Source organism: Equus caballus, chromosome 23, assembly GCF_041296265.1.
Source record: "Equus caballus isolate H_3958 breed thoroughbred chromosome 23, TB-T2T, whole genome shotgun sequence".
NCBI classification, from domain to species: domain Eukaryota; kingdom Metazoa; phylum Chordata; class Mammalia; order Perissodactyla; family Equidae; genus Equus; species Equus caballus.
This window is the reverse complement of record NC_091706.1, coordinates 16,083,233-16,099,323: the sequence shown is the minus strand read 5'-3', so window position 1 is coordinate 16,099,323 and position 16,091 is coordinate 16,083,233. Positions and strand designations below refer to the sequence as shown.

Below are 16,091 nucleotides of genomic sequence, written 5' to 3'. Positions count from 1 at the left end.
ATGTAGCCATTACCCACAGTACTCTTTTTGTTCTCAAGGTTCTCAGGGAAACAAATCTGTAATTTGGAAGGTGCCTTAGATAAGCATGTAGTTGAAGCAAAGAGAATTTTGAATTGGCTACGGAGAGGTTCTTTTCCTAATCTAGGATAAATTGTAGGAAACTGGCCATCTTCTACTATGAGGAAAATTTTTTAGTGATTTATATATGCTGGATAGGTTGTCTTCGCTAGATAGCGTTGTTTAATTGTGGAAAAAATTCTCATTTGTACTGCCTTTTTTCTTTTGGGGGGAGAGGAGACTACTTTCTGTGCATCCCTTTCTTTTTATACTTGATGTTAAATCATCGTCTTTAGAAATATGTAAAATTTATTCATTTGTTCATCTAGTGAATATTGATTGTCAGTGTGTGAAGTACTTCTGTTAGGTGTTTTAAATATATATTTTTCACTTAGTTCTTGCATTAGTTCTATTAGATATCCGGTTTCATTTCATCTTATTTGACTAGGGTTACATTGCTAGGAAGGGGCATAGCCAGAATCCTAATCCTGATCCTCCTTCCTCCAAAGCAGTCCCTTTCCCTTGAAGATATCTTTATTACCCTCTAGCAGTCTACCATCCTAGTGGAATAGGATAAATGGAGGCAAGAGGGAGGAGTTTTGCCAAAGTTGAGGAACCATTCCTTGAGACTCTTGGGACTGTATCTAAGACTTTGGCCTTTGGTATAGGCAGATGTCTGGAAAGCCTCCCTTTTGCACACTGGTCATACAAAATACACAGCTTAATTATAGTAGTTTTTATGTGCATCTCTGATTTTATAATGCAGTAGCATGTCTCTTGATCTGTTGCAGAATTCTTGGACTTAGTGTAAAATATAACTATATAAACTTGGGCAAAATTATTTATACTTTCTGATTCTGTTTCTTTATATGTAAAAGGAGAAAAATACCACATTCCTCAAAGTCTTAGGAAAAAAATGAGATAAGATATGTGAAAATACCTAGCATAGCACTTGATATAATAGTTACTCAATTTTGACTGACGTTGGTATTTACAACATCTAGCACGTGGTACCTGGCCCATGGTAGCCACTCAGTAAAATAGTGTCGAATGATTATTTTTGTGTTTTAGAAAGAACCTCCTGGTTGGGAGTATTAAATTACAGATGGGGGAGGCAGGAAAACCATTGTATAGTTTCTTATAGTAATCTAGGTGAGATATGATGCTTTTGACTTGAGTTGGTAGTAGTGAGGATGAAAAAGAAGAGTTGAATGAGTGGCTAGGACCCAGTTATTTCTAAAATTGTGAATTCCCTAGTTTATGGGTTTTTATTGACTAAATGTTGAATTGATTGCTTTGGATGCAGTGTAAGGAGACACTCTAATTTCATTAGTCTCCAAATATATTGCAAACTGAATTATATATGAGAATGCTTCCCATATCTGTATCTTTCAGCTAATCATATTTATGGTATATGATTCTTGAAAGACTTTAGTCAATGAAAGTGAATTCTAACTCTTGTCATTTCTGACCTTCCCTTTAATCATCTTTTAAATCTTGTCATTAATCTTATTTTTGTTTGGGTCTGTGACACTGTGGCCTTTGACTGTTGGATCGATTTAGACTTTGCAGACTCTGTATCACCTTAAACATAATCATTCTTTTATTTCTTTGTAGATAACGTGGTTAGAAGGCCATTCCTTGGCACAGACGGTATTTACGTGCCTTTACATTCATAATCCAGACTTCATAGAAGATCCTGCCATGAAAGCTTTTGCTCTGGGAATCTTGAAAATCTGTGACATTGCAAGGGAAAAAGTAAATAAAGCTGCTGTTTTTGAAGAGGTAAGCTTTTGTAATAGAAGAATTCCTGAAGCTCACTGACTACCTTATTGACTGTGATGTAACTAAATGGTTATGATACATATTTTTGTCAAGATGTATAGTTAAAACAGTTTTTAAAAGTGATGTTACTACTGTTTACAAATTTATTGGCAAAAGTAATCCAGTTCTCTCCAAGAAAGGGCTTTCATCTTAGTATGTGTTCTTTCTGTCAGTACCATCCCTTGAGTATCCGTTAGGTGCAGGGTAATTTGTTCTGGATATTGTGGGGATTCATAAAATAGAAGAGATAGTCTTTGCCCTCAAGTATCTTATGAATTATAACACAGAAATGCTTTACTCTCAGGCTTTTGATAAGAGAGAGCTAAGGAAAACAAAGATATGAAGAATATTTTAGGGTATAAACATTTTCCTGCAGTTAGTACTAAGTACCTCACCTGAGGAAGTGTTACAAGTTTTAGAAATAGAAGGATTTTTTTCTCTTCATAAAAAATAAAATTTCAAATGCTGATAATTTTAAGGGGAAATGTGACAGCATTTGAAGTTACTGATAAGTAATTATTTTTGTTTAATTCTTCCTTTTGTTGAAACTTAAGCTTTTTTTAACACTCTCGCTGATCCAAAATAAATGTCTTAGGCTCCAACAATGGTTCAGTGTATAGTTTGTAAAGTTTTTCTAAATTTATATTATATATCTGAGAATAATTAAATATATACCTAATATAGTTGTCTACAATTGTATGTATGTGAGTTTATGAAATACTGTCTAATAATTATACACGTTGTTTATTTAGCTATGTATTTGAATTGATATGAGTGTCATGGAAAATCTAGTCTATTTGGGTGTAATTTTTAAAAAGATTAGTTTGAGTTAATGAGAAGATAAATACAAATTGCTGAAAAATAAATTTTCAAAGTGTACTCAAAAGGACATCAGAAATTAGGCAAAGAAAGAATTAGTTTAACAGATAGCACTGGACCAGTTGGTTAGCATCCTTGAAAATTACTTTATCATCATTTTATATCTGCCTTGTTCTTTGGGCTGCTGTAACAGAATACCATAGATTGAGTACTTTATAAACAACAGAAATTTATTTTTCACACTTCTGGGGCCTAAGATATCCAAGATCAAGGCATTGGCAGCTTCGGTATCTGGTGAGGGCTGCTTTCTGGTTCATAGACAGCCGTCATGTCCTCACATGGCAGAAGGGGTGAGGGAGCTCTCTGGGGTCTCTTTTATAAGGGCACTAAGCTCATTTATACGGGCTCTGCCCTCATGACTTAACCCTCTCCCAAAAGCTCTGCCTCCAGATATCACATTGGGCGTTAAGACTTAACAGAGGAATTTTGGGGGGACACAAACATTCAGTCTATAACAACGTCAAAGTAAATTGCAGCTAGGTGAACTATTTTAAGTGTAAAAATGTTATTAAAAATCAGAAGATAGTTTACAGAAAATAAAATGGCCTTTAAACATAAGAAAAAATGCTTAACCTCACTTAGGAGAAATGCAGTTAAAACTGAGATACTATTTTCTACCCATTATTGGCAAAGATCAGAAATTTTTTGTAATACACCATGTTGGTGAGGGTAGGAAGCAGGCGCTCACATGCCGTGTATGTGTGTATGATGTGAACATTGTTTCCCTCTTTTTAATCTTTTTATTTGGAAATAATTTCAGATTAACAGCAGTTATAGTAACAGCACAAAGAACACCATATATCCCTCACCCAGATTCAGCTGTTGGGTGCCATTTGCTTTTTCACTTTCTCATGAATGTATGTGCATATATATGTATGTATGTATTTTTTTTCCTGAACCATTGTTGTATATTTTTTGACCTTCTCCCCACAGTCACCTCAGTGTGCGTCTCCCAAGAAAAGGGGCACTCGTACACAACTATAGCACAGTTATCAACTTCAGTAAATCTCTAATACCAGTCCACTATCCATGTTCCCTTTCTGTCAGATGGCCTTCTTAGCATTTTTTCCTCTACAGTATACGATCCAGTCTAGGAACATGTTTTGCATTTAGTTGCGTATGTCTTAGTATCCTTTAATCTACAACGATTCCTCAGCCTTTTTTTGTCTCAATGATATTGCTGTTTTTGGAGAACACAGTCCTCTCCTGCTTTGCCTTTTTTAATGGAATATTTCTCACTTTGGGTTTGTTTTCTCTTTCCTCATGATTAGATTTAGATTATGCATTCCTGGCTGAAATATAACAGTGACGTTGTGTTATCCTGTGGTTTCACAACTGAGGCATACAGTGTCCCTGTATCTTGTCCCTCAATGGTGATGCTATTTTGATCAGTCTGTCAAGGTGTTTTCTGATTACTATATGGCTACTGTTTTTCCTTTGCATATAATAAGCAATCTGTAGGAAAACTCTTTAGAAATCATACATATATTCTGCTCATTAAAATCTTTACCTCTAGATTTAGCATCCATTGATATTGCTTGCTTGCACTAATCTTTACTATGGTGACTGCAAAACGATGGTTTTCTGACTGACTATAGCACTCCCTCCACATTTATTAGTCAGGATTCAGGGGTCCACTGTAAGCAAGACTCATACATTTTTATGGGATTGTAAATTCATACAGCTTTTTAAAAGAGCAATTTGGTAGTATCTGTCATAATTTAAAATGCTCATGTCCTTACCTCAGCAGTTTCACTTTTAGGAATTTATCCTACAAATTTATTTGTGTCTGTACACAAGGACTTTAATTGTAGTATTGTTTCTAGTAACTAAAGTCTGGAAACTACCTTAATGTCCATCAATAGAGACTTGTTAAATGATGCTACGTTCATACAGTCGAGTGTTGTGCACCCTTTACAAAGAAGGAGGTAGGTTATGTGTATGGATAAGATTAGTTCTTCAAAATAAAGTAAAATAAGTCAGGGGTAGAAAAGTATGTATAGCTTGCTACCATTGTTTTCTTTTTTTAAAAAGGGAAATAGGTAGTTAAATCTTGATACACAAGAAGATAACTCAGGTATTGAGGGTTGGGGTATATACCTCTTTGTACTGTTGAAATTTTTGTTATGTGCCTGTACTAGGTTGTTTTTAAATAAACTAAAATAATTTTTTATAATAGAAGTAATTATAATTGAAATTCTACATATTCTCTGGATGAAGGACTTATTAACAAATAGGAGAAATCCTAAAGGAAAGGACTAATAGGAAAAAGTTGATAGAAAAAATTTGGGGAAAATATAGATGACAAAGATAATCAATTTTTGTGTATTAAGCTCTCATTCAGGATAAAGAAAATATGTGTGTGCAGAGAGAGAGAGAGAATGGAGCCATAAAAAGAATGAAATCTTGCCATTTGCAACAACATGGTTGGACCTTAAGGGCATTGTATTAAGTGAAATAAGTCAGACAGAAAGCAAATACTGTATGATTTCACTTATGTGTGGAATCTAAAACAAAACAAAAACCAAGCTCATAGATAGAACAGATTTGTGGTTGTCAGAGTTGGGGGCTGGGGGTGGGCAGAATGGATGAAGGGAGTTAAAAATAGTTTAAAAACAGACTTTCAGTTATAAAATAAATAAGTCATGGGGATGTAATATACAGCATAATGACTAGTTAATAATACTATATTGCATATTTGGAAGTTGCTAAGAGAGTAAATTTTAGAAGTTCTCGTCATAAGAAAAAAATTCTGTAACTATGTATGGTGACAGGTGTTAACTAGACTTACTGTGGTGATCATTTTGCAATATATACCAATATCGAATCATTATATTATACACCAGAAACTAATATAATGTTTATCAATTATACCTCAATAAGAAAGAAAAGATCTCATTCAAATAAAGTATAACAACAAAGCTGAATGAATAACTGGGCAATAAATAAATAAAACAGCTAGTCAGGAAGGTTATCAGATGTATCATAACATTTTAAAAATTTTACCTCAATATAATCCAAAACGTAAAATTGATAATAATATATAAAAATAGATAAAAACAATAGTTTACTTTTCATCTACAAAAGTTTTTAGATGAGGTATTAGTAAGGATGCAGTAATTTGGCCCTGTGGTTTTCACTAGTGAGAGTGTGCATTAGCACAACTCCTTGGAAAACAGTTTAGCAGGATGTCCATCAGGAGTCTGATACCATTTAAACTAGCTATTTGACCTCTAGATCTCAGCCTTCAAGAAATGAATAGAAATGTGGATTCTTTATGCTCAAATACGTTACTCAGGGTTTTTAATAGTGAAAGTTGGCATCAACCATAATACCACCATCAGAGTTATGGCTGAAAAAATTATGGGTAATTTATTACACGTTTTAAAAAACTAATGAGTGTGTGATGATGACGGTGTTTAATACCATGGGAAAAATACATACTTTAAAGGGTTAAAAAAGCAGCACATAGTATAAACCATGTAAAAATAAAGAAAACTGGAAAGAAATGTAAACAACAGTTGACTCCTGGCCTGGGAAGGTTATTTTTTTCCTGTTTCCCTAAACTTTTCTAATACTCCAGATAAGTTTGTCTCAGTTTAATAATTAGGGAAAAATTGATTGCCTAGTGAAACTCCTTAAGAGACCTGGTAATGAATAAGTAAGAATGAACTATAATGATTTCTTTTTTTGAAATGAATACTTTGGAAGTTCTGATGTGCTGGTCTGCTTTGTTCTCAGATATGTCTGCTTTGTATTTACTCCTGAACTGGAGACACATTCAGCTGCCTGAAGGTGTTTCTTTCATAATACCTGCTCATATGTGCAAAATTCCCCCACAAAACCACCTTTCCTCTTGCCTTCTATATCTTGCGAAATGGTGTCTTCAGTGTTATCTTTGATTACAGCTTTTTTTTTAAAAACCCCCCACATCCAGATGATTTTAGTTTTGCCTTGCAAATGTCTTGAATGTGGGCACTGATTTTTCTTCTTTGGTTGTTTCTGCTTTAGTTCATACCTGTGTCAGCTGTAGGTTTAGGCTCCTGTGAGAGTTTCTCAACTCTTCTTTCTGGCCCAGTCTTTCCCTTTAGACCACCAGTGATCTTAAAAATAGGAAATCAGTTTTCTATTGGACAATTTTTTAGTAAAAGTAATAATACTTTTACGTAATATACGAAGTTAAATAGCCCATAAGACTTGTAATGAAAAATGGTAGTTCTCTGCTCTTTCCTTATCCATTCCATAATAATATTCAATTCTTTTAGCTTTTTCCTACTATTTATTTCCATATTTCTGGACAATAGGCTTGTATTCCAATTTTTGGATTTAAGGATTTAAGAATTTTTAACTGTGGTATGTCAGCACATTTTTAGCATATATTTAGCATTCAAACATTACCCCTTCCTCTACCCCAAATAGTATTTGTTGGTTAAATCATTATTCAGTGCTGACACTATTGCGATTGTATAAATATTGACAGATGAGCCAAAGTAGTATATGCTTACATTTCCTTTCTCATGCAGATTTTTATTTTTCTTGGTGATAATAACTGCCTCTTTCTGGGTTGCTTAGTTTTCTGTGTACTACTTCTTAATTCTTCCCCTCCCATTCTTATGAAACACATTAGGTAATCTATCTGTTGTTTATGTAGTTTTTGAAATGCTCCTTTTTAAACTCTTTTGTTCTCCAGCTTCAGGCTGGATCAGTTGTCTTCTAGTCCCACTACACAGCTGTCATTCCAGGTTTCTCTTTACCATTCCTGGGAATTCCATTTCCTTCTCTTTTTTGTTAGATCTCTGGTTACCTGGATCTCATGCCTTTGTTGTTCTTAGTTTAGTACATTGCTTGGTGCAGCATCTCTGGTTCCATGGGGAGAAAGGAAGGGAATTTTTTTTTTTTGTGAGGAAGATTGGCCCTGAGCTAACGTCTGTAGGCAATCTTCCTCTGTCTTGTATGTGGAATGCCACCACAGCATGGCTTGATGAGCAGTGTGTAGATCTGCACCTGGGATCCAAACCTGTGAACCCCAGGCTGCCGAAGCGGAGCACACGAACTTTAACCACTACGCCATCAGGCTGGTCCCAGAAGGGAATTATTTTGAGACCTTGCATGTCTGAAAATATCTTCTCTACCCTCACACTTGATTGATAGTTTGGGTGTCATAGATTTCTAGGTTGGAAAACAGTTTTCCTTCAAATTTTGAAGGCATTGTTCCACTGATTTGTAATTCCAGTGTTACCATCTTGATCTTTTATGTGTGACCCATGTTTTCTCTTTGTAAGCTTTTAGGATTTCTCTTTTTAATGATCTTTCCTTCTACTTGGTTGTTTCAATCCTTTAATCTCAGTTTGGAGCAGCCTGTTCTCAGACCACCACGTCTTTTTCTACATTACTCATGTTCTGACTCCTATAGTTCCTTCACCCCTGCTTGGACTTCAGTTCATTCATCATCACCTTTTCACTATCGTTACCCTCTTGACCCTCTTTTCCTAATTTAAATACCATCTTCTTTCATCACAATTGCTTGCTTGCATACACTTCTAGCTCCCTTCCTCTCTCGCCTTGTTGTACCACAATTCTAGTTAAATCCAGCCCTTTCCTTACTCTACCGTTAAACCTGCACTTCTTAGTTTGACTGGAGAAAAACACATTCAGACTGATTTGTTCTATTTCAATGCATCATCACTAACTTCAAGTGGACTTTGTGCCCCCTGGCAATAGTTCATTCACCGTCACTCTTCTCAGACTGCCAGCACTTTCACCATCCTTACTTGAAGTAAATGACCTACTTTCGTATTGCACTGAGCAAGTAGAAGCAGTCTTCCCACCTACCTGCACATGTGCCCTGTATTCTGCTGCCCTTCTGTTATGTAGATGAAGTTTCTGTCCTCCTATCTAAGGGTGAGCCCTTCTGCTTGTGCATTAGATCCCATACCCTGTTCTATATTCAAAGATAATGCTCTAGCAGTTCTCCCCTCTGTTCCTTGCCTAATGAATTTGCCCCTTTACTAGATCATTTCCATACAAACGTGCTTTATCATCCTCTATCTTAAAAATGCCCTTCCTTGGCATAACGTTGTCCTGCAGCTTCTGTCCCATATCTCAATTCATTTTTTCAGCCAGAATCCTTGAGAGATATCCATACCCACTGTCTCTGGTTCTCTCTTCTTTTTTCTGTTGAATCCACTCTATTCAGGCCTGAGCTTGTGTTCCACCAAAACTGTATCATCATGGTCATTAGAGACCTCAGTGTTGCTAAACCTATTGGTTAATGTTTGGGCTTAAACTTGACCTGTCTGCAGATTTTGACGTGGTTGATCACTCCATCCTTGAAACAAATTATTTTCTTGGCTTTTAAGATGCTCTTCTTCCCCGGTTTCCTACCTCACTGGTTGCTTTTGTTTGTCATCTCATTCTCTACACCACCCCTGTCCAATAGAAATATAATGCAAGCCATGTACATAATGTAAAATGTTCTAATAACCATGAGTAAAATTAGTTTTAATAATATTTAGCCCCATATATCTAAAATAGTAATTCAAATATAATCAGTTTAAAAAATATTGAGATATTTTGCATTCTGTTTTTGTGCTAAGTATTCTAAATCTGGTATGTATTTTCCACTTAGAGCACATCTCAGTTTGAACTAGCCACATTTTAACTGGTCAGCAGTTCGGTGGCTAAGTGGTGGCCGTATTGGACAGCACAACTCTAAACAGTGGTGTGGCTCACGCTCAGTCTTCACACTTCTTCTCTGTCTGTGCTCACTGTCTTGATGGTCTTGTGCAGGTTCATATTCTTAAATTCTGTCTCTGCTAATGAACCCCAGATTTGTGTCCTCAGCCTAGACTGTTCCTTAAATCTCATGCTCATGTGTCCTGCTGCCTATTCTGCATTCTCCACTGGATGTCTGTGTTTCCAGAGTGGAGCTGCTGATTTTCCCCTTGCCTCCAACTTCTTCCTTCTGTAGTCTTCTCAGTCTTAGCAAATGGAACTCCATTCCTCTAGTTACACAGAACAGAAACCTTGGCGTCATCCTTAACTCTTCTCTTTCATTAATACCCCACATTTAAACCCTCAGGAAGTTCTCTGAACTGAAGGTTGGTGAACTACAGCCTGCAGGCCAGTGCAGCCTGCTGCCTGTGTTTTTTATGGACCTTGAGCTGAGAATGTATTTTATGTTTTAAATGGTTACATTTAAATAGTTAAGTAAGTACCTACACAGTATTCTCCGTTTTGCCACTTAGCCTGCAAAGCATAAAACGTATGTTATCTGGCCCTTTAAGAAAAAGTTTACCTATCTTTGTTTGATTAGCCTGTGCCAGGCATGGTGGCAGATGCTGGTACTTCACACCTGAGTGACGGGCATATCACTTTGCTGTGCAGGGTGAGGATGGGAGGGAAACTAAATGCTGCTTGCTTAGGCATCCAGCTTCTTCTTATAGCCCCACACCTCAGCCTTCGAAGATATCTGATACCTCTAATTCCTGAATATTTTCTTCTTCCTGGCTTTTCATTGGCATCAGTTTACCTTTTTTCACTCAAGTAAATCAGTTACCTTTTACTTTGCATCTTCTAAAAATTGCCGTATGTGTCTTTCTGTTGTCTTCCGTTCTCTTTGCCCTTTGGGGTTCAAACTTTTAACTCCTTTATTACCATTTAGTATGATTTCAAGACGTGCAGTGGAAATACCACTTTTAACCAGAAGTCCAGCATTTCTGCTGCCTACATGATAAAATTGAAAACCGTTAGAGTAACTGTTCATGAACTGGCTTTAACTTTATGCATCTTTTTTTTATTATTGAGTTGTATTTGACATACAACATTGTGTAAGTTTAAGGTGTACAACATATCAATATATTTCATACATGTTGTATTATGATTGCCATTATAGCATTTGCTAGCACCTCTATCATATCATGTAATTATCATTTCTTCTAATATTGGGAACAGTTAAAATCTAGTCTCTTAGCAAGTTTAATGCTTATAATACAGTTTTATTTTCTGTGATCATTGTACTGGGTGTTAGGTCTCTAGGATTTATTTATCTATTAGTTGTGAGTATGTACCCTTCATCATTCCCATTACCCAACACCCCAGCCGTTTTACTCTCTGCTTTTACAATTTTTTTTTAAGGTTCCGCATATAAGAGAGATCATATAATATTTGTCTTTCTCTGACTTATCTCACGTAGTATCCTCAAGGTCCACCCATGTTGTTGCAAATGGCAAAATTTCCTTTTCTCTCATGGCTGGAGAGTAGTCCATTGCATAAATATACCATATCTTCTTTATCCATTCATCCATTGATGGACACTTAGATTGTGTCTGTATCTTGCCTGTTATGAATAATGCTGCAGTGAACATGGGGGTGCATGTGTCTCTTTGGTACCTGCTTTCATTTCCTTTAGATGGATACCCAGAAATGGGATTGCTAGGTCGTATGGTAGTTCTGTTTTTAATTTTTTGAGGACCCTCCATACTGTTTCCATAGTGGCTGAACTAGTTTACGATACTGCCAGGAGTACACAAGGGTTCCCTTTTCTCCATATCCCTGCCAGTGTTTGTTATCTCTTGTCTTGTATTTATTTTTTTTAGCGAGGAAGATTCACCCTAAGCTAACATCTGTGGCAGTCTTCCTCTGTTTCTTAGTGTTTGGGCCGCCAGTACAGCATGGCTGCTAACAGAGCAGTGTAGGTCTGGTGACGGAACCTGGGCCGCCAAAGTGGAGTGCGCAGAACTTAACCACTAGGCTATTGGGGCTGGCCCTCTCTTGTCTTCTTGATTGTCACCATTCTTACAGGTGTGAGGTGATACCTCATTGTGGTGTTTATTACCATCTTTTTTCTCCTCCTGGCATATTCTTGTCAACTGGTCCTGAATATGTTCTTCTCTTTCCTTATCCCATGCTTGTGCACAGGATGTTCCTTCTAGCTCTTACGCCTTTTCTCCCTACTTTTTTAGGGCAAAGTCCTACTTATCATTAAACTTGGATCCCACTCTCCTGGCTTGCTCAGACTTCAGTTTTCTTCTCTGCCCTTCCTTAGCACTTCTGTTATAACCACTGTCTCTGCATACTGCTTTCCATGGAACAGTCCTACTTGGCACCTTTTGTGCTGGTGTAATTAATAATGGCATCTGCTTTTACTCTCAATAGTATACCAGTTTGAATAATAATGGTATCGTCCACCCCTTCTCCTATCATTTTCCTTGAACGTGGATGTTATGTGTGGATGTACTGCTTCATTTTGTGAACATGAAGTGACAAACGTGGAACTCTAAGACAGTTTAAGAGCTTAGGATGGTGGAGCTGAAAGAAAGAGTACTTCTAATATTCCTGTTATTTGGCATGATGTAAGTCTGCATTGCTTAAGTTGCTGTAGTTGGATTTTTCTTTTACTTGCAGCCGAGCATATTTCTAATACAAAAATAAATGAAACTGTAAAAGTTCTGGTTTGCCTGACAAAGTAAACACTGTTATCCATTTGATGTGTGTCTTTCCAGATATTTTCTGTAATATATATACATGTATATTTTATTTTGACATGATAGAATTATGTAGACTGCAACTTTTTTCCAGGGACAATAGAAAATAGATTTGTGTATATTCCAACACATGTAGGTAGATCTACCTCATTGTTTTTATTGACTCCATAGCATTATGTTAAGAGTACAGGTTTTGAATAATAATTATTATTGTTTTCTCCTTTTTCTCCCCAAATCTCCCCAGTGCATAGTTGTATATTTTAGTTGTGGGTCCTTCTAATTGTGGCATGTGGGACACTGTCTCAGTGTGGCCTGATAAGCGGTGCCATGTCTGTGCCCAGGATTCGAACTGGCAAAACCCTGGGCTGCCGAAGTGGAGCGTGCAAACTTAACCACTCGGCCACAGGGCTGGCACCTGAATAATTATTTTGAATAAGTATTTCTGGCAAGAATCATCAAATGATGCTAAAACTAGTAGACAAAGTGTAATGAGACAGAAGATTTGTACTTAGCCTCAAAGTATCTTTCCACGAGATATTTATTAATTACAAAGGGAAAGATGATACATTTACAGTGGAGAAACTTGGCAGACAGCACCTGAGCCAAGTAGCCAGAATTAATATCACTAATAATGGGATAAGTTGACATCATATGCGTCCAGATACAATGCTCTAACAAGGACACAACATCACTTCTGTGGTATTCCTATCAAATATGATATACATTGAATTTAATCTTGGAAAAACATATGGCAAACCCGTACTGGGGGACATACACAAAATAACTTTGGCCTGTATTCCAAAATGTCAGGGTGTGAAACACAAGGACGAAGGAAGTGCTCCAGATTTAAAAGACAGGAATTTCCTGATTTGATAATTGTACTATGGTTATGTAAGAGAATGATTTTGTTTTTAGGAACTCACACTGAAATATTTAGAAGTAAAGGGGCATCACAGTCTGTAACTTACTCTCAAACATTTCAGGAAAAACATAGAATTATAATGCAAATGTGGTAAAATGTTATCATTTGGGGAATATGGGTGAAAGGAATATGGGACTTCTCTTTACTATTTTTATAATCTGGAATTTTTTCAAAATAAAAGTAAAGTACAGCCTCTGGGGAATAAGACCACCTAAGTTTGTGTTCTGACTTTGTCACCAGCTTTGTGGGGTTTGGGAATTTAACCTTTTTATGCCTCAGGTTTCTCATTTATAAAATGTGGTTTCCAATAGTACACCCATCAGAGCATTATTGTGAGGGTTAACAAGGTTAGTACAAGTAGAATGTTTAGAACCGTGCCTGGCACACAGCAGGCACTTAATAATGTCAGCTATTAGTAGTGGTAGTATTCCATTGTATATACAGTCAATTACAAGCCACTTACAAATGGGCATTTAAATTATTTCAAGTCATAATCTGAATTATCTGTGGGTATGTTTTACCCTTACTTGTACCCTTACTGTGTTACCCAGTATCTGGTGTGTAGTCGGTAGTCAAATTTTGGTTGAATGAATCAGATCATTTTAGGAGCCCATGAAATCTTTATGCAGTGTTTTATCTGTGAGATGAATTTTTAAAGCAGTAATAAATTGTAACTGATACATTCTAATTGTTAAGTTTTAGAAGAGGCTAAAAAAAATTTTACTTTATTAGAATATTACATCAGTAATACTAGTACAATCAAGATTACTGCTTTGGTGAAATCGCATTCAATACTGATATTGGGTATTCTGTTACAGATATGATTGTAAATATTTGACTATTCAAAATTTCCTTACAGGGCTGCATTGTTTTAAATGCTATGTTTTGTAGAACACTAAAAATCTGTGATAAATTTCTGCAGTTATATTTTGGCAGTATTTGTAAAGACATTGTAAAGTACAGAAATGAGCTTTACCTGTCAAGACGTCTTATTTCTCTCACTGGATAATAGGTTTTATAATGGCATTGATTGTGTTTTACCATTTTATCCCTGGTGTCCAGCCCATACTATCCACCATAGGTGCTCAAAATATGGTTTAGGAATGAATGAATACATGAAGAAAATTGTTTCCCTACTAATCTGCTCACCTCCAAACTCTCTCTCTTTTTTTTTAAACATCTGTTGCCAGTCTTCTTTTTTGTTTTTTTTTCTTTCTTCTCCCCCAAAGCTCCCCAGTATGTAGTTGTATATTCTAGTTGTGAGTGCCTCTGGTTGTGGTTTGTGGGATGCCACCTCAGCATGGCTTGATGAGCGGTGCTGGGTCTGCGCCGAGGATCTGAACTGGAGAAACCCTGGGCTGCTGAAGAGGAGAGCGCGAACTTAACCACTCGGCCACAGGGCCGGCCCCCACCTCCAAAATCTTGATTTGAAGCGTACTACTCTTTGATGGCCATCAGTTACTTTCTGACTTGTTGACTCAAATTCCCGTGCTCCCACTATCCTTTGGTTCCACAGTGACTTTCAATTCATGGATGCTGCTGCTTTATTTTTCTCTGTTGCTTTCTCCGTGTCCTCATTTCCATGGTCCAGTGCTGAAATCACTCTTTGTCAAACACCCTTAACTCCTTTGCTCATCTCATCTCATCCCGTCCCACCATAGTGTCACTTATTTAGCAAAACTCCAAACACCTGCCTGCTCCTTGCTTGCATGCAAGCAGCAGGCAGCTGCTAGAGAAAACCCACATCTGTGTGTCTGTTTTCACTTTAATTTTAGGATTGCAAATCTCAGATGAGCACTCAACACTAGAGACAATCCTGTCCTACAGCGCTTCTGTAGTGAAGTTGCTTTTCTAGTCTCTAAGGTGACTTTTCCACATCTTTTACTTCTCAGACCTCTGGTGCCAACCCTGGTCATGTCAGCTTGCTTTCTACGTTAATGAAATGTTACATGCAATCAGATATAAATAGAAGTACTTCATCTCACTATCACAAGTGCTAGCTTCTGTTGGTATCCATGTAGTCTGCCTTCTGTCCTGTTAAAAATGAAAGTTTCCCTGTGGTAATCTAAGCTCAGCCCCTCTACTTGTCTTCTAGGTTTTGCCCCTCTTGCCTACTGCAGGTATTAACCCATTATTTGTATGCCATTACTAGTGTCTCCTTCCCTACTAGATTATCCATACTGGCATACAAATATGCTGTTTTTTCACTCAGTTTAAAACAAAACATCAATAATTCCCTTGATCCCAAGGCTCCTTATATTTACAGTCTCATTTCTCTGCTTCCCTATACAAAGAACTCCTTGAATGAGCTGTTAATATTTACTTATTTTACTTTCTTTTTCAGTCTCTTCTCACCCACTGCAATGGGACATTACTACACAGAAACTGGTCTCAACAAGGTCCTTAATGGTATCCACCCTGCTAAATCCAGTGTTCTCACTCCTCCCTCTCCACCCTGCAGCATCATTAGATCCAGTTGACCACTCATTGAAATACTTTCTTCTCATCTTGCTGATATGGCAATCTTTTGGATTTCTTCCCTTCCCCCCCCCCCCCCCCCCACTGGTTAGTCCATTACCTTTCTCCTCTAGATTCTGGAGTATTCCTGGGCTCCCTCTTTTCTCGATACCCTTTCCCTAGCTTGATTTGCTCTAGGTTTGTGTCTTTTAATACCAACTATATCGTGATGAAGCCCAAATTTATATCTCTAGTCCTGATTCCTCCCCTGACTTCTAGATTCAAGCAAATGCCTTCCTGAAAATCTTTACTTGGATGATTGAAGAATTTGCAAACTCAATATAACCAAAATTGCACTTCATTTCAGCCCTTAGACCTGCTCTTCCCAAAGTCTGCCCTATCTCAGTAAATGATATGATCATTTACCAGTTGCTCAGACTGAAAACCTAAAGATGATCTTTGCTTGT

At 37.0% G+C, this 16,091-nt stretch overlaps 1 protein-coding gene across 4 annotated transcripts in view; it reads left to right on the top strand.

Annotated features, from left to right (window-relative positions):
* Window positions 1-16,091, top strand: part of NAA35 (N-alpha-acetyltransferase 35, NatC auxiliary subunit) — a 96,756-nt gene that overhangs the window by 16,359 nt on the left and 64,306 nt on the right. For all 4 annotated transcript variants that reach the window (XM_023627119.2, XM_023627118.2, XM_023627121.2 and 1 more), the window contains exon 6: window positions 1,675-1,842. In XM_023627119.2, coding sequence (XP_023482887.1) covers window positions 1,675-1,842 — 168 coding nt within the window. The remainder of the gene's footprint in view (window positions 1-1,674; window positions 1,843-16,091) is intronic.